Source organism: Lingula anatina, chromosome 2 (genome assembly GCF_051362555.1).
Source record: "Lingula anatina isolate TDL-2025a chromosome 2, LinAna3.0, whole genome shotgun sequence".
NCBI lineage: Eukaryota > Metazoa > Brachiopoda > Lingulata > Lingulida > Lingulidae > Lingula > Lingula anatina.
This window is the reverse complement of record NC_141768.1, coordinates 115,162-138,067: the sequence shown is the minus strand read 5'-3', so window position 1 is coordinate 138,067 and position 22,906 is coordinate 115,162. Positions and strand designations below refer to the sequence as shown.

The following is a 22,906-nucleotide window of genomic DNA, read 5'->3' as shown; positions in this document are numbered from 1 at the left end:
ACAACTTAAATATAATACAATATTTGCCATATTTTGCCAACTTCACCATTCAATCTTCATCAGCTGTAGCCCTGAAGCGAGGTTAACAATCGCCGTTTTGCAACATGCCCGCTAGACGGTTGGCAAACGTGTGGCAGTTGTTGAAAATCAGGTTGTAGTTTCCAAATCTCGATTTGTAGGATCGTGCAAACTGTTTGGCGGCTTCAATACCACAGGTACTCGTCGCTGCTGGCCGAGCCTCCCAGCTGACTTCACAGTGTGGACCGAAAGGGGACGCGCAAATAGAATACCCTAACTCGCCGTTTCCCCAACGAACTCCCCACTCGAAGATTAGTCCACGATAGTAAATCAGGCGATGCGCATAGAGTAAGGTATTTCGAGATACGGAGCGTTTGCCCTTCTTTCCTTTGAGACAATCCATGTTTTGAGTTCCAAACCAGAATCCGTCTGGGTGTTCTAAAAATAATCGCCGTGTAATTGATTAGTATGTGTGTAATATTACCAATTAGAAATAATGATAGCAAAAATAAATTAACACACGATGCATGCATGAAACTATGTTTGGTAATGGGCAATCAGCGATCAAAAATGTGGCAGGCTGATTTTGGGGGAAGGCAAGTAACTTTTCAGAGATCCTTCTTCTGTGACATCGTAGCTACTGGTAACGTTATTATTGGTAACGTATTGTATGCACGATAGAACAACTTTTTACTGAACGTTTGTAGATAACTACTTTTTTCTGTTACGTTTCTCTTCATTTGCAATCTATTTTCGGTAAGAATTAGATGTGGGCGCACAAGAAGTTGTAATAAACATATCATAATCATTAAAATATATCAGTAACGTATGTATCGAAGGAAATCAAACTTCGTAATTCTACCGTCTGTGCAACATCCCAAATAAGCAGAATAAGTGAAAGCTAGTGTATATAGTGCACTTCCTTGCTAACCAAAAGGCTCGTTTTTAACTACTTTTCACAATGACAATTTTAATCTTGATAAAAATTCTAAGAACTCAATAACATCAGTCAAACACGACGTTTCTGTCCACCACCTATGGGCTTTGGTCACGTGAATGGTGATTTCGCGCCGGAATTCAGTGCTCAGAAATTTAATAGGATGTAATAGGATGTAATTTAATAGGATGTAAATTTAATAGGATGTATTAATCAATTCAGTCAATACCAATGATTGTTTTTAACTTTGTATTTTAAAAATTTTATATGGCAATTGATATTTTAAATAATTTTCTTTTCGACACGAGAAGACTCCAAAAGTTTTAAGTACATATATCTGGGGATGGATACAGTAGCGCCACTATTCTTGTGTGTGCTTGCGCAATTTGTGTATGTATCGTTTGACTGTTGACTTTTTAAAATCGCAACAAAAATGGATTAAGGGAGAAATAAGTGAAACAGTTGTTTTTTTTTGTCTAAAATACCAATGGTGAGATGTCTAGGTAAACATAAAATAAAATTTTCTCGGTACGCTTTGCACTGTAGTTTTTCCAAAATCTTACTTTTGATAGATTCTTATCGATCTTTCAATCTTTGTTATAAATTTTATTATTGTGTCGCATGCAGTAGTAGGAGACACGGTATCAGTTTCTTTATAAATATTTGCAAAAGGTATCAAGTAAATGTATCTATAGAAGAGCGGCCTTTGAACGGTTGAATTTTGGGTGGAATATTTTGCCAAAATATGAAACCGTTCTTTAATGTGTGCAGTTACCTTTTTACAAATTTGGTTATGTTTGATATTAACATTCTGGCCACATTCAAAAAATGAAAAATTGGGGGTTTATAACCGAAAAACAAACTTTTAACTGTCCAATGACTTCATTATGATATATAAACCCAGTGGCATGGATGAAAAATAACTAAAACAGTTTCACTGGTGCATTTAAAACTTGTGCTTTGCGAATTATCTCTCTGCCTTTTGAAAGATACAAGTATTTTATGATTGCTCGATAAAAATGATTGTACTCAACAAAGGAAGATTTTATCTCCAGCATTCATGTGTCATGCCAACGTGCTTAAGTATGCCGAAATGGTGATCAACAAAAATCAAAAGCAGCAAATTTTGAGTTTGTTCGGCAAAGTTTTTTTATTTATAAACCTCTTTAGAATAAAAATGATTAACGAAAATGAAAAGCAGCCAATTTTAGTTGTTCAGCAAAGTTTTATTCATAAACCTCTTTAGAATATAAATGGATCTGAATAATTGTAATGGGGTAGTATAAAACAAGGCGGTCATTCATAAAACTGGTTGCACGCTGAAAACTTGTCGTCTAAATTATACTAGTTCAGATCTCGCAAATGCGTGTTTTCAAGTTCAAATTATTTTTTCTCGCAGTATGAACACAAAAAAGAAATACTACATTACTTACTCTCAAATGGGTACGTTAGTGATTCATAGGCTTTTTGTATTTTCAAAACATACGACATCAGGCACTTATTAAGTTGAGTTTGTTATTTAAAATGATTGTGAATGTCTCTCCTGTTACAACTTTAATATAGTACAATATTTGCCATATTTTGCCAACTTCACCATTCAATCTTCATCATCTGTTTCCGCAGCCCCGAAACGAGGTTAACAATCGCCGTTTTGCAACATTTCCGCTAGACGGTTGGCAAACATGTGGCAGTTGTTGGAAAACGGGTCGTAGTTTCCAAATCTCGATTTGTAGGATCGTGTAAACGCTTTGGCGGCTTCAATACCACAGGTACTCGTCGCTGCTGGCCACGTCTCCCAGCTGACTTCACAGTGTGGAGCGAAAGGGGATGTGCCAATAGAATACCCTTTCCCGCCGTTCTTATCAACTCCCCACTCGAAGATTCGTCCACGATAGTAAATCAGGCGATGCGCATAGAGTAAGTCAAATCGAGATACGGAGCGTTTGCCCTTATTTCCTTTGACACAATCCAAGTTTTGAGTTCCAAACCAGAATCCGGCTGGGCATTCTAAAAAAAAAAAATAATAATAATAATAAATAAATAAATAAAATAATCGCCTTGTAATTGATTAGTGCGTGTGTAATATTACCAATTAGAAATAATGATAGCAAAAATAAATTAATACACGATGCATGGATTAAACTATGTTTGGTAATGGGCAAACAGTGAAACAAATGTGGCAGGCTGATTTTGGAGGGAAGGTAAATAACTTTTCAGAGATCCTTCTTATGTGACATTGTAGCTATTGGTAACGTTATTATTAAGTATATATATATATATATATATATATATATATATATATATATATATATATATTATTAAGTGTTCTATGCGCGATAGAACAACTTTTTACTGAACGTTTGAAGATAACTACTTTTTCCGTTACGTTTCTCTTCATTTGCAATCTATTTTCAGTAAGAATTAGATGTTGGCGCACAAGAAGTTGTAATACACATATAATAATCATTAAAATATAGCAGTAATGTATGTATCGAAGGAAATCAAACTTCGTAATTCTGTGATTTGTTCATATGATCACTGCAGAAATATTTATTACACATATTTCGCAGTTCATATTTGATCCAATTTTTCAAAGATTAATTATAACCATCTAATAGTTTGCAGTATTGTGTCAAGTTTTAAAGAGCGGTAACTTGTATGTTTTAACATTGGCGATATATGAATCTTTGGAAAAATACTTTATTATTACCAAGATTAATTTAAAAAATTAACGGAACATTTTTTCTAAAGCTGTCATGTTATACTATTAATTCAACGTGGTTAGCATGACCAGTTGTAAAAGATATTCGGTAAAATATTCAGTCTACTTGTATTACATCGACGTGACGACAGGAACATACCATGTAAGGATCGGTTCGAAAATTTTGCTGAGAAATTATTTCAAACATTCAGAGATCATGATTAATCTTGATGAAAACTCTAAGAATTAAATAACATCAGTCAAACAAGACGTTTCTGTCCACCACCTGTGGGCTTTGGTCACGTGAATGGTGATTTCGCGCAGGAATTCAATGCTCAGGAAACGGGACATTGTTCAGTCTCTTTAGTAAGGATATTTGTATTTTATCATCGTAACTGGAGACCACGAAAAACTTCTTTCATGTATTTAAACCTTCCTCTTATTTTTGTATTTTAAATAACGCGTATAATCCATTTAACATTTTAAACTTAGAGTAAATACCATCGTTATTATTATCTTTATTATTATTATTTATGTTTGCATTTTATACTGATCGACAAAAATGCGACACTCTGTTTACATGCACTTCTTGGTTGGCAAGGACATACAAACTGACCAATACATATAATAGGATATGTGTAACAGGATATGGAAGTCCTAGGAATGGAAGTCCGGGCTCCCGTATGATTAGTACAGGTTAGGTTTAGTTGTAATATTTGGGTTAGTATATGGGACGAGTGTCACATGTACAAAGTAATGGGAAGTGGACTACGGTTACTAGCGGACTACCATTCTCGTTACACCGGCACTATTTTATTTACCATACCTTGGAAGGTTACTTCCTCCGATCGTACAGTTGGTATCTGCTGTATAAGACTGTTCACGCAGAGTATGAAACCAACGACCTACAAAAAGGATTTCATTAAAGCATAATATAAAACTCCAAGAATCAAATACAGTTGGTTTTTTCCATTTCTAAGAAATCGTGTATGGACTCGAAAAATAAATAAATAAATGAAAATAAAAAAATAAGAGAATGGGTATTTATGTTCCGAACACATGCTTTTTTTTCAGTGTTCTAACTCAGTGATCATTATAGATGCGATTCTCTGAGCATCTTTTGAAAATTTCAAGGTAATTCATATGAAAATAAGTAAAAACGACATAGGCTGTTTGTATAAGACTTACGTACCTGAATGGTATTCCACATTTTTCGTAGTCCTATCGTTTAACTTTGATAGCTACTTCGGACTCTCGGCGTCTTACTTTTAAGGAACACAAGAAGGAAGTAGATTTAGCTGAGAGTCCCTCTTCGTATCCCATCTGGAACATTTCCATGACTTCAAAGTTCCATTGACATAGTTCACAATTTGAAGAAAAACATCCTGTTGCCATTGACACACTTCAAAATTTGAAGAACAACATCCTTTTTCCATTGCCATTGCCATTTCCACTTCAAATTTTAAAGAAAAAACATCCTCAATTATTATACGTAAGTATGAGCGTACTAGTAAGTACGGGTCATAGGACTAATTAATATAAGCTTCTAGATTTTATCTCATTACTAATGTGCACCCTCCTAATTTGCTATTAATAAGAACAGTAATGTAAAAAAAAAAAAGATTTACGATTTTTGATATCTAATTAGCAGAATGAACAAAAGTAAATAAAAGTTTTGTCAAGAGTCTAATTAGGCAAAATGGAAAATGCCCACGCCATGTGAGGTTATGATTGATAACGGACCTCGTTAACTTTTCAAATTTGACGCCTTGGAAAATATATTTACCGAATATTTAGTTTGATATTGATTAAAGAGGCTGCACAATAAGGAAAGTATGTGCGTGCGTGATCGTCAAAATCAGAATTGGAGATTTTAGATCACGCAAAAGATGCCGGAAAAATAATAAATGTAAAATTTAAAACATAAATCTCACTCCATTTACAAGAGGTGACTCTGGGTAACTACAGGCTTCAACTCGAGAACACATTTGCTCACATTTCTCGTCTGGCGAGTGAATTGTTGCAGAAACACAATGTTCTGAGGAGGGGAGGATGGATCAACCTTCTTCGAGCTCTGATACTAACTTTACTGAGCAGCTGATATCCGAATTGCAATGCAGTGGAACTTCAGCCCCCTAACAATCTGGACCAATTCTAAAAAGCTTTTCTGGATGAATGATGTAATTTTCCACAAAACAGAATTCTTGCCCAAGGTAGTTCGGTAGACACACGCCTTGAACGAACACATGCTCGTGCTAATTCTGTGTAAATTTGGTGTCATTTGGTGCTACTGTTTTAATTCTATGGACTGTGAGATTCACTGTAGAACATCAGATTTCCGAGATTTGAGGGGATGCATGGTCTAAATTCGGAAAATGGTATAAATTAGGGGTATCTTCACGGGTATTTTTTATGTTCTGTACCGTGAGTCATGATAAATATGATATCTGAAATAAGAAACACTGTATGGTGTCTGAAATAAGAAGCACTGATGCGAGGTGATCATATGATCATGATAAAAAAGAAAAAAAAAAAAAGGATTGGAGGTGGGGCAACCTTTTTCACCAATAGGTGTCTCAGAGCGCCAATGCAAATTGGGAAGTAAACAGCCAAGTACATTTAAAAACTAGAAAAGCACTCCAAGAGCTCAGACCTCCGCCAAGGCAGCAAAGTCTCCATCCAATGCCGTTTCACCCCTAAATTCTCATTCTATAATGATTTAGTTTTTTGATTTTTGATTATTGATTGATTACTGATCCGGATCACCACCAAAAACTAATCATCTGTTCCTTGGCCCACTTGTGACAGTTCCAGAAAATTTCATCAAAATCGGTCCATAACTTAGTTTTTTTGTTTTTGATTATTGATTGATTATTGATCCTGATCACCACCAAAAACTAATCACCTGTTCCTTAGCCCACTGAAAATTTCATATATATATATATAAATATATATAAATATATATATATATTATCCGTAATTAGCGGTTGCTTTCAGATTACTATATATATATATAAATATTACAGAATAAACTTTTGGTTTTATAATTAAAGACAAATATAAAACCGAAAAGAACAAACTAATTGATCCAAGTGAATCATTATTTGCTTTTACATCGAAAATGATCATGCAGATATATAAGATATTCCAAGTTTCATATAGCGTGATAAGAACATTGTTATCATCTACATCGACACAGATCGAAAGTCAACACTGGAAAACGCTTACAGCAATGTAGTGAAATACAGAAAATGAAAATATAAAAATACTGGCCTTGCGTATGTTCTTTGCAACTAAAACTGTCTTATTTAGTGGACTATGGACTATCGTGTCTTTAATGATTTCTGTTTTTATTTTTCGAGCACTTAGGTAGAAAAACTGATAAATCATTATTTGAAGAAAAGAACTTCAATGTAAATGTCCTAGTTGATCTCAACCATAATTTTTCATACCGAGACTGTCATTTTGACATAATTAACTTAATTTAAAAAATCACTTTAATTAATTTCCATTCCCTTACTGGCCTACTTACTATAGTAACACAAGTGTCAATATATTTCAACATATATCAATAAAACTTGATGTAAATGATATATGTTGTAAAGGTGTCAAATCTTGAGCACAGATTTCTCAAATATCAGCACCTCAGATATCGATGTTTTAGTCTGCTTAGTTTTCCAATTCCCTCTGGATAGCCTGTAATAGCAGCTGGGAGAGCGATGTCGCCGAATTAGGGGCATCTGGAAATAATATGACTGTGGTTAAAAGTGCCTTGATTATAAAGTATAATTAGAATATAATTCGCCACTTTACAGTGAAATCATTTCAACTGAATAATAATGATAAACAGGGGCCCAACAAATAATTACAAACTGGACAAATATATGTGTTTTTTATTCTTACCATCCACATCAAGAAGTACGCATGCGTCCTGACATTCCTTGACCCCAGATCTGGTTAAAATATCCAACAAGGTGGACTTGAAAATTGCCCGTTGTTTCAGTTTTTCCTCCTTTGACAGGTCAGCCAGTGTGTCTTCTTCCATCTCAAACAGCGTGAGAAGGGGTGTGGCATATTCCGCCACACAGTAGTAATCCTACGAGCAGACCAGATAAAGGGAATGGTTTAATTCATGACAACTACTCATTTCCATTTCAATAAATTTAACAAGCCGTGAAGTGAGAGAGAGAGAAATACAGTGTGTGTGTGTGTGTGTGTGTGTGTGTGTGTGTGTGTGTGAGAGAGAGAGAGAGGGATAGAGAGAGAGAGAGAGACAGTGTGTGTGTGTGTGAGAGAGAGAGAGAGAGACAGTGTGTGTGTGTGTGTGTGTGTGTGTGTGTGTGTGGGAGAGAGAGAGAGAGAGAGAGAAAGTGTGTGTGTGTGTGTGTGAGAGAGAGAGAGACAGTGTGTGTGTGTGTGTGAGAGAGAGAGAGAGAGACAGTGTGTGTGTGTGTGTGTGTGTGAGAGAGAGAGAGAGAGACAGTGTGTGTGTGTTTGTGTGTGTGTGAGAGAGAGAGAGAGAGAGAGAGAGAGAGACAGTGTGTGTGTGTGTGTGTGTGTGTGTGTGTGTGAGAGAGAGAGAAAGAGAGAGAGAGAGAGAGAGACAGTGTGTGTGTGTGTGTGTGTGAGAGAGAGAGAGAGAGAGACAGTGTGTGTGTGTGTGTGAGAGAGAGAGAGAGAGAGAGAGAGAGAGAGACCTGATCACATACCTGCCCATCTTCCGAGGTCACTTTATAGACAAAATTTCTGTACACTCTCTGCAGATTTCCTGACCGGTTGGCCTTGAACTCGCGAAGGTGCGCCCCGGGTTGGACAGCGGAGTCCCCGTCTGTGAGGGTGGGGTGCGCAAAACACGAGGTGGGCAGCAGGATGAACAGTTTGGGGGCGATGCGTTGGTTGCTAGCGTCCCAAAAAGTTGACGTCTTTACTCTGTCAGCTAGACCTGAGGACGGGTGAAAGAATATTTTTGTTATTTTTTAAAGAAATCTGATATCCAGTTACTAATTAAAAAATCAATTTTGTTCAAATTGACTTCTTGGAACTGTCCACATCTTACCTGTAAAGGGGTAATAATTTAAATATTTTTGTCGTTAACTGTATCGAGTCCTGAATAGTACTTATTTATTTCGACGATTTGTACTTCAATCATAATATTTCTCTGTTAATTCATAACAGCGACTGGGATTCTTTTTGCTATATTAACCTTACTAGTTAGATAGCCGTAGTAATAAGACCACTTACCGGGTAAAATTAGTTTCAGATAGCCGTAGTAATAAGACCACTTACCGGGTAAAATCAGCTTCAGATAGCCGTAGTAATAAGACCACTTACCGGGTAAAATCAGTTTCAGATAGCCGTAGTAATAAGACCACTTACCGGGTAAAATCAGTTTCAGAAAGCCGTAGTAATAAGACCACTTACCGGGTAAAATCAGTTTCAGATAGCCGTAGTAATAAGACCAGGCCAGGCCGTAGCCCATACTGTTCTTTATCTCGGAGGCTGCTGCGGTCATCGTGAACTGAAATTAATAGACATCGTGAGTTATTCTAAATCATTCAAATATGAGGACAAAAACAAATAAACCATCGAAATAAATTAATTTAAACATTGAAAAAAAGGCAGCTTAGCGCTGACACATTTCACGAGAAATAATAATAATAATAATGATGATAAGAATAATAATAATAAAATATGATTGACGGCTTATAAAAAATCGGAATTGAAAAGGGGTGACTTTAACAAAACAGGATAAACTATCAAGTTAAAAGATTTGTTCGAACAATACCCTCACCTTAGGCTATATATTACATGTTATGTTGCTCCTTAGATGTATACAGTGTAGGGACAATCTCATTATCCAGATCAAAAGGAATGTAAAAGTATCAAGCCCCTATTACAACTGTCATTTTTTGGAAGGCACTGTACCTGAATACAAGTTCTTACCTTATTAAATGGAGCTGCCTGTATTATTTGTTGTTCTCTTCGTCCGGATATATCTGTACTCCTGTTCACAATGTGGAAATATGGCTTGCTTTGTCCATTTTATACGGTTACCAATCGCCAAATTACAGTTTTCCAGATTTGAATCATGGCCTAGTTTTAGCAGAAGGGAATTCCCCTCTGCATGACGCTGATTACATAAAAAGACAGGCATAGACATGGCCGTGGTATTATTGAAGGCATTTTGGTGCAAACTTTTTACGGAAGGGGTGTGCAAGTGAAATTTCCACAGCGACATTTTTTAAAAATATTCCCGTAAACCACAATTTCAAAAGAGATTCAGTAACTTTTTACTTAAAATTCCTCTTGGGAAATTTGTTATTGTGCTAAGTATCGTGATTTCGATAAGATTAATTCTATTTTACGAAAAGGCCGTAATTTAAGTAATTGAAAGTGATAAATCCGTTTGGGAAACTTTGTTCTGTTAAAAAATATATTTAGAGAGCAAACGTTATTTTGGTACAGAAATTTCAGGATTTTCATTTGAGGTATTTTTATTCTCTTTGATATATGGGTAAAGCAAGTATAAATGGACGTTGTAGAAATATTTTTTAAAAAGTTTTATTATTCAAATGGTTTTTGCTGTAATGGAATCTCACTTTTTATTTGAAAAAAAAAAAAAATCCTGTTCGATATATGTTTACATATGAAGAGTAAATGAAGCAGTTATAAATGGATGTTTAAGAAGTTATAGAAAAACTTAATTAAAAAAACTTTTCTATTAGCTATTTAAACAAGGTGAATATATCCGTATAATAATGGTAAATCTTGTAAGATAGTATTATACTGGCTTTAGACTAATGGACACGCATGCCTACTTTTCACTTGATCATGTCGCCTAGATTACACTTTATCAATATTGCTGGCCAGTGACGAGGCTCAGGACAGAGCGTGGTAATATATCATAAGTGACGAGGCTCAGGACAGGGAGTGATAAGATATCAGGGCGGAGGACAGGAGTGTCAGCACCTGCTGAAATATAGGTTATCAGGGCCCCGTATCTCGTAAGCTTCGCTATGTTGCGAGCGGGCACGAGGATGGCTACTTCGCTATTTGCGAGTGCGATTGCACCCACCTGTTATCTTGAAGCCTTAGCAAACGCAACGCAATTATAACCTCAAACTCTACTAAAATTCGATTGCCGCATAAAGCGAAGACGTCATTATACAATTACACAAAATGTATTTTTTTCACCATGACGCTAATCAAGAAGTTGTATTTATTTATAGGAATATCATAATTACAAATACTGATATTTGAAGTGTTTGATACCAATAAAATGTCAAAAAACAAGCGAAGCTTGGACTGACACAATTACTGACACATTGGTGGGAAGTGTTCAGTCTCACAATAATAGACATTGAGGAAGGTCACGGTGCGACCGAATGCTTTGTTTCTGCTTTTTCATTTTGTGTATGATTATTATCAACAGGCAACACAGATGAATTATATTCATCAGAAAATATAAAACAAGGCAGCAAAGCTGTCAAATGTACAGACAAAGAACAGAAAATAAAGATGCAAATAAGTGAAAAATTAAATTTTCACAAAAAACTGTTAAATTGCCAGAAAAATTTACCAAACAGACTGCGTTGCCTATTGAAGCTGTATTTTAGTGCCATGTTTCTTTCCTATAAGTTTGAGAACAGTAAGTGACATGATTTCCCTTAAATGGTCATCATAGAAGCAGTGCCCAAAATAGGGGTTTCTTCAGATTTTGATACAACATTAAATAATGTTTAACAGCATAATGACAATCAAATGTTATTAATAAAATATTAGTAACATGGACATTCAGAAAATGTGACAAGCAAAAGTCTTCAAGATCATGGAACTTTAAAGTCACACCTTGAAAATGCCAATATGTGAAAAATTAAATTTTCACAAAAAACTGTTTAACTGCCAAAAAAAAAAAAAAAAAAAAAAAAAAAAAAAAAAAAAAAAAAAAAACCAAACAGACTGCATTGCCTACTGAAGCTGTATTTTAGTCCCATGTTTCTTTCCTGTAAGTTTGAGAACAGTAAGTGACATGATTTTCCTTAAATGGTCATGGAAGCAGTGCCCAAAATAGGGGTTTCTTCAAATTTTGATGCAATATTACATAATGTTTAACAGCTTAATGACCATCAATTTTTAATTATAAAATATTTGTATCACAGATATTCAGAAAATGTGACTAGCAAAGGTCTTCAGGCCCATGGAACTTCAAAGTCACGCCTTGAAAATGCCAAAATGTAAACAAGACAGCACTGTTCTGAAATGAGTTTATTTCCATTTTTAACACTTTTTTTAACATAAAACAAAATAAACATTTTACTGCCATTTTTATATGACCAACTAAAAAAATTGATGAGATGGGAAAAGTATCAATAGAACAGTGTTAAATGTCCAATTTCCTCCATTCTGAGATTCTGAACATAGTGGATGATTGAATCTGACAAACTGCAATGATATGAGTTTATTTCCATTTTTGACACTTTATTACACAATACATGATAACAAGTTTACCATGTTTTTTACATAATCAACTAACAATGTTGTAAAGATGCAGGAAATATCAAACAAACACTTTTAGGCATCTTATTAGTTAAATAATGAGACTGTTAACATGCTTAAGAATTGAATCTGAGGAAATGTGAAAAAAACAGTATAACTTCTAAAATAATGGCCCGATTATGCTGATTTTCGAACTCAACCTGCGTTTTAGTAAGATTGACCACTCCTGTGAGTATAATTACAATTGGCCAATCCGTTTTTCTTATATTGTGTTATCAGTGTTGCATTTATATTGAAAATAGTGAAAAAACAGCATAAATTCCCTCAAAACAGCCCAATCATGCTGATTTTCGAACTTGACCTGCGTATTATGAATATTCATCAGTTCTGTAAGTTTCAAGTCAAAAGGTAAAATGGTTTTCCACTTATCGTGTTATCGGTGCTGCATATATGCTGAAAAAAGATAAAAAACAGCATAAATTACCTAAAAGTGACCCGATCATGCTGATTTTCGAACTTGACCTGTGTATTATGAATATTCATCAGTTCTGTAAGTTTCAAGTCAAAAGGTAAAATGGTTTTCCACTTATCGTGTTATCGGTGCTGCATATATGCTGAAAAAAGTGAAAAAACTGCATAAATTCCCTAAAAGTGACCCGATCATGCTGATTTTCGAACTTGACCTGCGTATTATGAATATTCATCAGTTCTGCAAGTTTCAAGTCAAAAGGTAAAATAGTTTTCCACTTATCGTGTTATCGGTAAAAGTGCACGGCGACGGCGACGGCGACGACGGCGACGACGGCGACGACAGACGCAGATGATGGCTATATGTACAGACACATCTGTGTCTGTACATAATGATGCATGAAACTTTAAATTTTGAAATTTTTATGCATAATAAAATATAACTTTAGCATTCTTCACGTGAATATTTACCGCAAGTTTTTCTATCAGAGGCACCGAGTGATTCAATCTATATGTTTTGTTATATGCTATTACTTGTGTGACTGGCAACCCAAACTTGCCGCTATGTTTAATTACATGAAAGACACATTAAAATGACGAATTATGCATACGCAGAGGCCAAATAATGATAATACGCAAATAATAGCCTAGAAACTAATGGTGATTTCGCTATTAGCGCACGGTCGCGATTTGCGAGCCTTTCGAGATATGGGATAGCGAGGAATCGCCATGCTTGCGCCCGCTCGCCATAAGCGAAGTTTTCTGTAGCGAAAAAAGGGTCGACAAGGGTGGTGGGCTGAAGGTCGGACAGGCCACCTGACAGTTTGGCTGCTGCGTGTGAGTCGAAATAGACAAAATGGCATCGTCCGAAATGACCTTTAATAGATTTGGTAGTATTAAGCATATCTTTGCATCATTTTTTAAACATTTCTGTGAAGTGTTCAAAGTGCTTTAATATTCTGAGAATACAAATAAAGACACACTGTTTGTTTGATATTTGTTTTATTAATTGCTTTACCAACAAAATGCATGAAATAACCTTGAATAGATTTGGTAATATGAAGTATATCTATTTGTGACTTTAAATACATTTCTACGAAGTATTCGCAATGCTTTAATATTTTGAGAGCATGGATAAAGATATATTGTTAGTTTAATTCGTGTTTCTGTGGTAAAATTTGTGTTTCCAGCTGTGTACTGACAGCATTATTTTACTTATGCAGTTTTTTTTATTGGACTGTTTTTTTTTCGCCCTCTCGCACCGATTTTGGGGTACCCAGAGGATGTCATCCATAAAAATAAAAAAGTGTGGCTTTAGGTAGAAAAACTGATAAATCATTATTTGAAGAAAAGAACTTCAATGTAAATGTCCTAGTTGATATCAACCATAATTTTTCATACCGAGACTGTCATTTTGACATAATCAACTTAATTAAAAAAATCACTTAAATTAATTTCCATTCCCTTACTGGCCTACTTACTATAGTAACACAAGTGTCAATATATTTCAACATATATCAATAAAACTTGATGTAAATGATATATGTTGTAAAGGTGTCAAATCTTGAGCACAGATTTCTCAAATATCAGCACCTCAGATGTCGATGTTTTAGTCTGCTTAGTTTTCCAATTCCCTCTGTATAGCCTGTAATAGCAGCTGGGAGAGCGATGTCGCCGAATTAGGGGCATCTGGAAATAATATGACTGTGGTTAAAAGTGCCTTGATTATAAAGTATAATTAGAATATAATTCGCCACTTTACAGTGAAATCATTTCAACTGAATAATAATGATAAACAGGGGCCCAACAAATAATTACAAACTGGACAAATATATAACGAAAGTGTTTTTTATTCTTACCATCCACATCAAGAAGTACGCATGCGTCCTGACATTCCTTGACCCCAGATCTGGTTAAAATATCCAACAAGGTGGACTTGAAAATTGCCCGTTGTTTCAGTTTTTCCTCCTTTGACAGGTCAGCCAGTGTGTCTTCTTCCATCTCAAACAGCGTGAGAAGGGGTGTGGCATATTCCGCCACACAGTAGTAATCCTACGAGCAGACCAGATAAAGGGAATGGTTTAATTCATGACAACTACTCATTTCCATTTCAGTAAATTTAACAAGCCGTGAAGTGAGAGAGAGAGAGAGAGAGACAGTGTGTGTGTGTGTGTGTGTGTGTGTGAGAGAGAGAGGGATAGAGAGAGAGACATGATCACATACCTGCCCATCTTCCGAGGTCACTTTATAGACAAAATTTCTGTACACTCTCTGCGGATTTCCTGACCGGTTGGCCTTTTGAACTCGGCAAAGTGCGCCCCGGGTTGGACCGCGGAATCCCCGTCTGTGAGGGTGGGGTGCGCAAAACACGAGGTGGGCAGCAGGATGAACAGTTTGGGGGCGATGCGTTGGTTGCTAGCGTCCCAAAAAGTTGACGTCTTTACTCTGTCAGCTAGACCTGAGGACGGGTGAAAGAATATTTTTGTTATTTTTTAAAGAAATCTGATATCTAGTTACTAATTAAAAAATCAATTTTGTTTAAATTGACTTCTTGGAACTGTCCACATCTTACCTGTAAAGGGGTAATAATTTAAATATTTTTGTCGTTAACTGAATCGAGTCCTTAATAGTACCTATTTATTTCGACGATTTGTACTTCAATCATAATATTTCTCTGTTAATTCATAACAGCGACTGGGATTCTTTTTGCTATATTAACCTTACTAGTTAGATAGCCGTAGTAATAAGACCACTTACCGGGTAAAATTAGTTTCAGATAGCCGTAGTAATAAGACCACTTACCGGGTAAAATCAGCTTCAGATAGCCGTAGTAATAAGACCACTTACCGGGTAAAATCAGCTTCAGATAGCTGTAGTAATAAGACCACTTACCGGGTAAAATCAGTTTCAGTTAGCCGTAGTAATAAGACCAGGCCAGGCCGTAGCCCATACTGTTCTTTATGTCGGAGGCTGCTGCGGTCATCGTGAACTGAAATTAATAGATATCGTGAGTTATTCTAAATCATTCAAATATGAGGACAAAAACAAATAAACCATCGAAATAAATTAAATTAAAGATTGAAAAAAAGGCAGCTTAGCGCTGACACATTTCACGAGAAATAATAATAATAATAATGATGATAAGAATAATAATAATAAAATATGATTGACGGCTTATAAAAAATCGGAATTGAAAAGGGGTGACTTTAACAAAACAGGATAAACTATCAAGTTAAAAGATTTGTTCGAACAATACCCTCACCTTAGGCTATATATTACATGTTATGTTGCTCCTTAGATGTATACAGTGTAGGGACAATCTCATTATCCAGATCAAAAGGAATGTAAAAGTATCAAGCCCCTATTACAACTGTCATTTTTTGGAAGGCACTGTACCTGAATACAAGTTCTTACCTTATTAAATGGAGCTGCCTGTATTATTTGTTGTTCTCTTCGTCCGGATTTATCTGTACTCCTGTTCACAATGTGGAAATATGGCTTGCTTTGTCCATTTTATACGGTTACCAATCGCCAAATTACAGTTTTCCAGATTTGAATCATGGCCTAGTTTTAGCAGAAGGGAATTCCCCTCTGCATGACGCTGATTACATAAAAAGACAGGCATAGACATGGCCGTGGTATTATTGAAGGCATTTTGGTGCAAACTTTTTACGGAAGGGGTGTGCAAGTGAAATTTCCACAGCGACATTAAATATTCCCGTAAACCACAATTTCAAAAGAAATTCAGTAACTTTTTACTTAAAATTCCTCTTGGGAAATTTGTTATTGTGCTAAGTATATCGTAATTTCGATAAGATTAATTCTATTTTACGAAAAGGCCGTAATTTAAGTAATTGAAAGTGATAAATCCGTTTGGGAAACTTTGTTCTGTTAAAAAATATATTTAGAGAGCAAACGTTATTTTGGTACAGAAATTTCAGGATTTTCATTTGAGGTATTTTTATTCTCTTTGATATATGGGTAAAGCAAGTATAAATGGACGTTGTAGAAATATTTTTTAAAAAAGTTTTATTATTCAAATGGTTTTTGCTGTAATGGAATCTCACTTTTTATTTGAAAAAAAAAAAATCCTGTTCGATATATGTTTACATATGAAGAGTAAATGAAGCAGTTATAAATGGATGTTTAAGAAGTTATAGAAAAACTTAATTAAAAAAACTTTTTCTATTAGCTATTTAAACAAGGTGAATATATCCGTATAATAATGGTAAATCTTGTAAGATAGTATTATACTGGCTTTAGACTAATGGACACGCATGCCTACTTTTCACTTGATCATGTCGCCTAGATTACACTTTATCAATATTGCTGGCCAGTGACGAGGCTCAGGACAGAGCGTGGTAATATATCATAAGTGACGAGGCTCAGGACAGGGAGTGATAAGATATCAGGGCGGAGGACAGGAGTGTCAGCACCTGCTGAAATATAGGTTATCTGGGCCCCATATCTCGTAAGCTTCGCTATGTTGCGAGCGGGCACGAGGATGGCGATTACTCGCTATTTGCGAGTGCGATTGCACCCACCTGTTATCTTGAAGCCTTAGCAAACGCAACGCAATTATAACCTCAAACTCTACTAAAATTCGATTGCCGCATAAAGTGAAGACGTCATAATACAATTACACAAAATGTATTTTTTTCACCATGACGCTAATCAAGAAGTTGTATTTATTTATAGGAATATCATAATTACAAATACTGATATTTGAAGTGTTTGATACCAATAAAATGTCAAAAAACAAGCGAAGCTTGGACTGACACAATTACTGACACATTGGTGGGAAGTGTTCAGTCTCACAATAATAGACATTGAGGAAGGTCACGGTGCGACCGAATGCTTTGTTTCTGCTTTTTCATTTTGTGTATGATTATTATCAACAGGCAACACAGATGAATTATATTCATCAGAAAATATAAAATGATGCATGAAACTTTAAATTTTGAAATTTTTATGCATAATAAAATATAACTTTAGCATTCTTCACGTGAATATTTACCGCAAGTTTTTCTATCAGAGGCACCGAGTGATTCAATCTATATGTTTTGTTATATGCTATTACTTGTGTGACTAGCAACCCAAACTTGCCGCCATGTTTAATTACATGAAAGACACATTAAAATGACGAATTATGCATACGCAGAGGCCAAATAATAATAATACGCAAATAATAGCCTAGAAACTAATGGTGATTTCGCTATTAGCGCACGGTCGCGATTTGCGAGCCTTTCGAGATATGGGATAGCGAGGAATCGCCATGCTTGCGCCCGCTCGCCATAAGCGAAGTTTTCTGTAGCGAAAAAAGGGTCGACAAGGGTGGTGGGCTGAAGGTCGGACAGGCCACCTGACAGTTTGGCTGCTGCGTGTGAGTCGAAATAGACAAAATGGCATCGTCCGAAATGACCTTTAATAGATTTGGTAGTATTAAGCATATCTTTGCATAATTTTTAAAACATTTCTGTGAAGTGTTCAAAGTGCTTTAATATTATGAGAATACAAATAAAGACACACTGTTTGTTTGATATTTGTTTTATTAATTGCTTTACCAACAAAATGCATGAAATAACCTTGAATAGATTTGGTAATATGAAGTATATCTATTTGTGACTTTAAATACATTTCTACGAAGTATTCGCAATGCTTTAATATTTTGAGAGCATGGATAAAGATATATTGTTAGTTTAATTCGTGTTTCTGTGGTAAAATTTGTGTTTCCAGCTGTGTACTGACAGCATTCCTTTACTTATGCAGTTTTTTTTATTGGACTGTTTTTTTTTCGCCCTCTCGCACCGATTTTGGGGTACCCAGAGGATGTCATCCATAAAAATAAAAAAGTGTGGCTTTAGGTAGAAAAACTGATAAATCATTATTTGAAGAAAAGAACTTCAATGTAAATGTCCTAGTTGATCTCAACCATAATTTTTCATACCGAGACTGTCATTTTGACATAATCAACTTAATTAAAAAAATCACTTAAATTAATTTCCATTCCCTTACTGGCCTACTTACTATAGTAACACAAGTGTCAATATATTTCAACATATATCAATAAAACTTGATGTAAATGATATATGTTGTAAAGGTGTCAAATCTTGAGCACAGATTTCTCAAATATCAGCACCTCAGATGTCGATGTTTTAGTCTGCTTAGTTTTCCAATTCCCTCTGTATAGCCTGTAATAGCAGCTGGGAGAGCGATGTCGCCGAATTAGGGGCATCTGGAAATAATATGACTGTGGTTAAAAGTGCCTTGATTATAAAGTATAATTAGAATATAATTCGCCACTTTACAGTGAAATCATTTCAACTGAATAATAATGATAAACAGGGGCCCAACAAATAACTAGACTGCAACTGGCTAAAGCCAGTGGCGGAGGATTCCCCTGCAAAATAGGCGTGGAAATGCTCTTACAAGGTCATGTGAAAGTCACGGGATAAATTTGAGGAGGGGACAATTGGGGGGGGGGGGGTCAACAAAACATCACTTTTAGCCCACGTCAATAATTCTCCATGAAATAGCCAAATGACCTTGAAAATGAGGGTCAAGGTCAAATTTGACATTTGATTGGGGGGTTTTGGGTATATGTTTGGGGTAGTTTACTATAGCATGCTATGACCAAAAACCAGTGTTTCATGGAGAAATTGCCAAACTCAAGATTTCTGCAATGTCATAAATATTTAAAAATCTATATTAAAAAAAGTAATTAAGCAGTCGCTACTAAAGTACGGCTAACTTTAGATATATATATAGGGCATCATTTGCCACTATGATTGGGGCTCTGGGCCTTCCGGTTCTTGAGATCTCGGAAACAAACCTTTTTTGAGCCCGTTTGCCCATTAGCGACCTTGACCTTGACCTACTTGCATAAAAGTAGGTCATTATCTGTGGATTTACCTCAGTATCACTGGCCATAATAGGGCTCTTAGCGATATGGCTTATACTTTAGGCCTAATGGCAATTTCAAATTTTACAATTTTTGCCTTTAAAAGCCCCTGTGACCTTGAAAAGTAGGTCAAGGTCACTGAAACTGGTTCTGTGGCATATTCTGACCATAGGCTACCTATGATAATTATTTCAGATTTTTTGCGAAAAAAAACGCGCGGAAAGAATAATTACTATAATAATAACTAGACTGCAACTGGCTAAAGCCATTGGCGGAGGATTCCCCTGCAAAATAGGTGTGGAAATGCTCTTACAAGGTCATGTGAAGGTCATGGGTTAAATTTGACCCAATATTCTGAAAGAGCATGTGCGAATTGGAGGGGGGGGGGGTGGTCAACAAAACATCACTTTTAGCCCACTTCAATATTTATCCATGAAATAGCCGAATGACCTTGAAAATGAGGGTCAAGGTCAAATTTGACATTTGATTTGGGTGTTTTGGGTATATGTTTGGGGTAGTTTACTATAGCATGCTATGACCAAAAACCAGTGTTTCATGGAGAAATTGCCAAACTCAAGATTTCTGCAATGTCATAAATATTTAAAAATCTATATTTAAAAAAGTAATTAAGCAGTCGCTACTAAAGTACGGCTAACTTTAGATATATATATAGGGCATCATTTGCCACTATGATTGGGGCTCTGGGCCTTCCGGTTCTTGAGATCTCGGAAACAAACCTTTTTTGAGCACGTTTGGCCATTAGCGACCTTGACCTTGACCTACTTGCATAAAAGTAAGTCATTATCTGTGGATTTGTCACAGTATCATTGGCCATAAGGCCCTTATGCATACAGCTTATACTTTAGGCCTAATGGCAATTTCAAATTTTACAAATTTTGCCTTTAAAAGCCCCTGTGACCTTGAAAAGTAGGTCAAGGGCACTGAAACTGGTTCTGTAGAATATTCTTGCCATAGGCTACCTATGAGAATTATTTCAAATTTTTTGCGAAAAAAAAAACGCGCGGAAAGAATAATTACTATAATAATAATAATACCAAAAACAATAGTATTCCCCTATGGGGAATCCTAATAATACTACCAAAAACAATAGTATTCCCCTATGGGAAATCCTAATTACAAACTGGACAAATATATAACGAAAGTGTTTTTTATTCTTACCATCCACATCAAGAAGTACGCATGCGTCCTGACATTCCTTGACCCCAGATCTGGTTAAAATATCCAACAAGGTGGACTTGAAAATTGCCCGTTGTTTCAGTTTTTCCTCCTTTGACAGGTCAGCCAGTGTGTCTTCTTCCATCTCAAACAGCGTGAGAAGGGGTGTGGCATATTCCGCCACACAGTAGTAATCCTACGAGCAGACCAGATAAAGGGAATGGTTTAATTCATGACAACTACTCATTTCCATTTCAGTAAATTTAACAAGCCTTGAAGTGAGAGAGAGAGAGAAAGACAGTGTGTGTGTGTGTGTATGTGTGTGTGTGAGAGAGAGAGAGACAGTGTGTGTGTGTGTGTGTGAGAGAGAGAGAGAAAGAGAGAGGGATAGAGAGAGAGAGACATGATCACATACCTGCCCATCTTCCGAGGTCACTTTATAGACAAAATTTCTGTACACTCTGTGCGGATTTCCTGACCGGTTGGCCTTGAACTCGGCGAGGTGCGCCCCAGGTTGGACAGCGGAGTCCCCGTCTGTAAGGGTGGGGTGCGCAAAACACGAGGTGGGCAGCAGGATGAACAGTTTGGGGGCGATGCGTTGGTTGCTAGCGTCCCAAAAAGTTGACGTCTTTACTCTGTCAGCTAGACCTGAGGACGGGTGAAAGAATATTTTTGTTATTTTTTAAAGAAATCTGATATCCAGTTACTGATTAAAAAATCAATTTTGTTCAAATTGACTTCTTGGAACTGTCCACATCTTACCTGTAAAGTGGTAATAATTTAAATATTTGTGTCGTTAACTGTTTCTAGTCCTGAATAGTACCTATTTATTTCGACGATTTGTACTTCAATCATAATATTTCTCTGTTACCACTTACCGGACCACTTACCGGGGAAAATTAGTTTCAGATAGCCGTAGTAATAAGACCACTTACCGGGTAAAATCAGTTTCAGATAGCCGTAGTAATAAGACCACTTACCGGGTAAAATCAGTTTTAGATAGCCGTAGTAATAAGACCACTTACCGGGTAAAATCAGTTTCAGATAGCCGTAGTAATAAGACCACTTACCGGGTAAAATCAGTTTTAGATAGCCGTAGTAATAAGACCACTTACCGGGTAAAATCAGTTTCAGATAGCCGTAGTAATAAGACCACTTACCGGGTAAAATCAGTTTTAGATAGCCGTAGTAATAAGACCACTTACCGGGTAAAATCAGTTTCAGATAGCCGTAGTAATAAGACCACTTACCGGGTTAAATCAGTTTCAGATAGCCGTAGTAATAAGACCACTTACCGGGTAAAATCAGTTTTAGATAGCCGTAGTAATAAGACCACTTACCGGGTAAAATCAGTTTCAGATAGCCGTAGTAATAAGACCACTTACCGGGTAAAATCAGTTTCAGATAGCCGTAGTAATAAGACCAGGCCAGGCCGTAGCCCATACTGTTCTTTATCTCGGAGGCTGCTGCGGTCATCGTGAACTGAAATTAATAGATATCGTGAGTTATTCTAAATCATTCAAATATGAGGACAAAAACAAATAAACCATCGAAATAAATTAATTTAAACATTGAAAAAAGGCAGCTTAGCGCTGACACATTTCACGAGAAATAATAATAATAATAATGATAAGAATAATAATAATAAAATATGATTGACGGCTTATAAAAAAATGGAATTGAAAAGGGGTGACTTTAAGAAAACAGGATAAACTATCAAGTTAAAAGATTTGTTCGAACAATACCCTCACCTTAGGCTATGTATTACATGTTATGTTGCTCCTTAGATGTATACAGTGTAGGGACATGAAAGTCAGTCTCATTATCCAGATCAAAATGAATGTAAAATATCAAGCCCCTATTACAACTGTTATTTTTTGGAAGGCACTGTACCTGAATACAAGTTCTTACCTTATTAAATAGAGCTGCCTGTATTATTGGTTGTTCTCTTCGTCCGGATTTATCTGTACTCCTGTTCACAATGTGGAAATATGGCTTGCTTTGTCCATTTTATACGACAAGGTGATAATCTATCACCAACCCTATTTGCCTTATACATTAATGACTTAGCGCAAGAGATAAAACGGATCTCGAAAGGTGTTGAAGTAGGAAAAAACTTTATAGATATATTATTATATGCAGATTATGTGGTATTTATTGCTCCTACTGAGGAAAACTTGCAAGCTATGCTTGATAAGCTAAGTGAGTG

General features: G+C 36.0%; 3 protein-coding genes and 1 long non-coding RNA gene across 6 annotated transcripts; all 4 read right to left on the bottom strand.

The window, feature by feature from the left end:
• Nucleotides 1-2,140: 2,140 nt before the first annotated feature.
• Nucleotides 2,141-5,659, bottom strand: LOC147763286 (uncharacterized). The gene is made up of 3 exons (XM_087006267.1): nucleotides 4,849-5,659; nucleotides 4,483-4,561; nucleotides 2,141-2,962 (listed from the first exon to the last, which is right to left on the bottom strand). The coding sequence occupies exons 1-3, from the start codon at nucleotides 4,864-4,866 to the stop codon at nucleotides 2,592-2,594; spliced, it is 468 nt and encodes a 155-aa protein (XP_086862393.1). The 5' UTR covers nucleotides 4,867-5,659; the 3' UTR covers nucleotides 2,141-2,591.
• A 1,077-nt stretch (nucleotides 5,660-6,736) lies between these two features.
• Nucleotides 6,737-9,747, bottom strand: LOC147763285 (stimulator of interferon genes protein-like). 2 transcript variants are annotated; one of them, XM_087003139.1, is made up of 5 exons: nucleotides 9,600-9,747; nucleotides 9,078-9,174; nucleotides 8,366-8,598; nucleotides 7,560-7,752; nucleotides 6,737-7,396 (listed from the first exon to the last, which is right to left on the bottom strand). In XM_087003139.1, the coding sequence occupies exons 2-5, from the start codon at nucleotides 9,166-9,168 to the stop codon at nucleotides 7,326-7,328; spliced, it is 588 nt and encodes a 195-aa protein (XP_086859265.1). In that variant the 5' UTR covers nucleotides 9,169-9,174; nucleotides 9,600-9,747; the 3' UTR covers nucleotides 6,737-7,325. The 2 variants fall into 2 exon arrangements, with proteins under 2 accessions (XP_086859265.1, XP_086859266.1); XM_087003140.1 differs by lacking the exon at nucleotides 9,600-9,747 and adding an exon at nucleotides 9,448-9,494.
• A 3,670-nt stretch (nucleotides 9,748-13,417) lies between these two features.
• On the bottom strand, nucleotides 13,418-16,183 carry LOC147763284 (uncharacterized). Of its 2 annotated transcripts, XR_015332691.1 has the most exons (5): nucleotides 16,035-16,183; nucleotides 15,513-15,609; nucleotides 14,844-15,078; nucleotides 14,480-14,672; nucleotides 13,418-14,309 (listed from the first exon to the last, which is right to left on the bottom strand). It is a non-coding gene; the product is annotated as an uncharacterized LOC147763284 (long non-coding RNA). The 2 variants fall into 2 exon arrangements; XR_015332692.1 differs by lacking the exons at nucleotides 15,513-15,609; nucleotides 16,035-16,183 and adding an exon at nucleotides 15,378-15,394.
• A 1,974-nt stretch (nucleotides 16,184-18,157) lies between these two features.
• On the bottom strand, nucleotides 18,158-22,719 carry LOC147763283 (stimulator of interferon genes protein-like). Its single transcript, XM_087003098.1, has 5 exons — nucleotides 22,609-22,719; nucleotides 22,083-22,179; nucleotides 21,113-21,345; nucleotides 20,701-20,893; nucleotides 18,158-18,855 (listed from the first exon to the last, which is right to left on the bottom strand). The coding sequence occupies exons 2-5, from the start codon at nucleotides 22,171-22,173 to the stop codon at nucleotides 18,785-18,787; spliced, it is 588 nt and encodes a 195-aa protein (XP_086859224.1). The 5' UTR covers nucleotides 22,174-22,179; nucleotides 22,609-22,719; the 3' UTR covers nucleotides 18,158-18,784.
• Between the last annotated feature and the right edge of the window lie 187 nt (nucleotides 22,720-22,906).

What these genes read in the sequence shown, in the direction of transcription:
- LOC147763286 (XM_087006267.1), bottom strand. An exon ending in GGAGGAAGTAACCTTCCAAG is followed by an intron (nt 2,963 to 4,482) that starts GTATGGTAAATA and finishes TTTTTTTTTTAG; the next exon opens with AATGCCCAGCCGGATTCTGG.
- LOC147763285 (XM_087003139.1), bottom strand. Translation starts at nt 9,168, where the DNA reads ATGACCGCAGCAGCCTCCGAGATAAAGAACAGTATGGGCTACGGCCTG. An exon ending in TCTGAAACTGATTTTACCCG is followed by an intron (nt 8,599 to 9,077) that starts GTAAGTGGTCTT and finishes ACCCGTCCTCAG; the next exon opens with GTCTAGCTGACAGAGTAAAG. An exon ending in CGTACTTCTTGATGTGGATG is followed by an intron (nt 7,397 to 7,559) that starts GTAAGAATAAAA and finishes TATTATTTCCAG; the next exon opens with ATGCCCCTAATTCGGCGACA.
- LOC147763283 (XM_087003098.1), bottom strand. Translation starts at nt 22,173, where the DNA reads ATGACCGCAGCAGCCTCCGAGATAAAGAACAGTATGGGCTACGGCCTG. An exon ending in TCTGAAACTGATTTTACCCG is followed by an intron (nt 21,346 to 22,082) that starts GTAAGTGGTCTT and finishes ACCCGTCCTCAG; the next exon opens with GTCTAGCTGACAGAGTAAAG. An exon ending in TGACCTCGGAAGATGGGCAG is followed by an intron (nt 20,894 to 21,112) that starts GTATGTGATCAT and finishes GTCTGCTCGTAG; the next exon opens with GATTACTACTGTGTGGCGGA.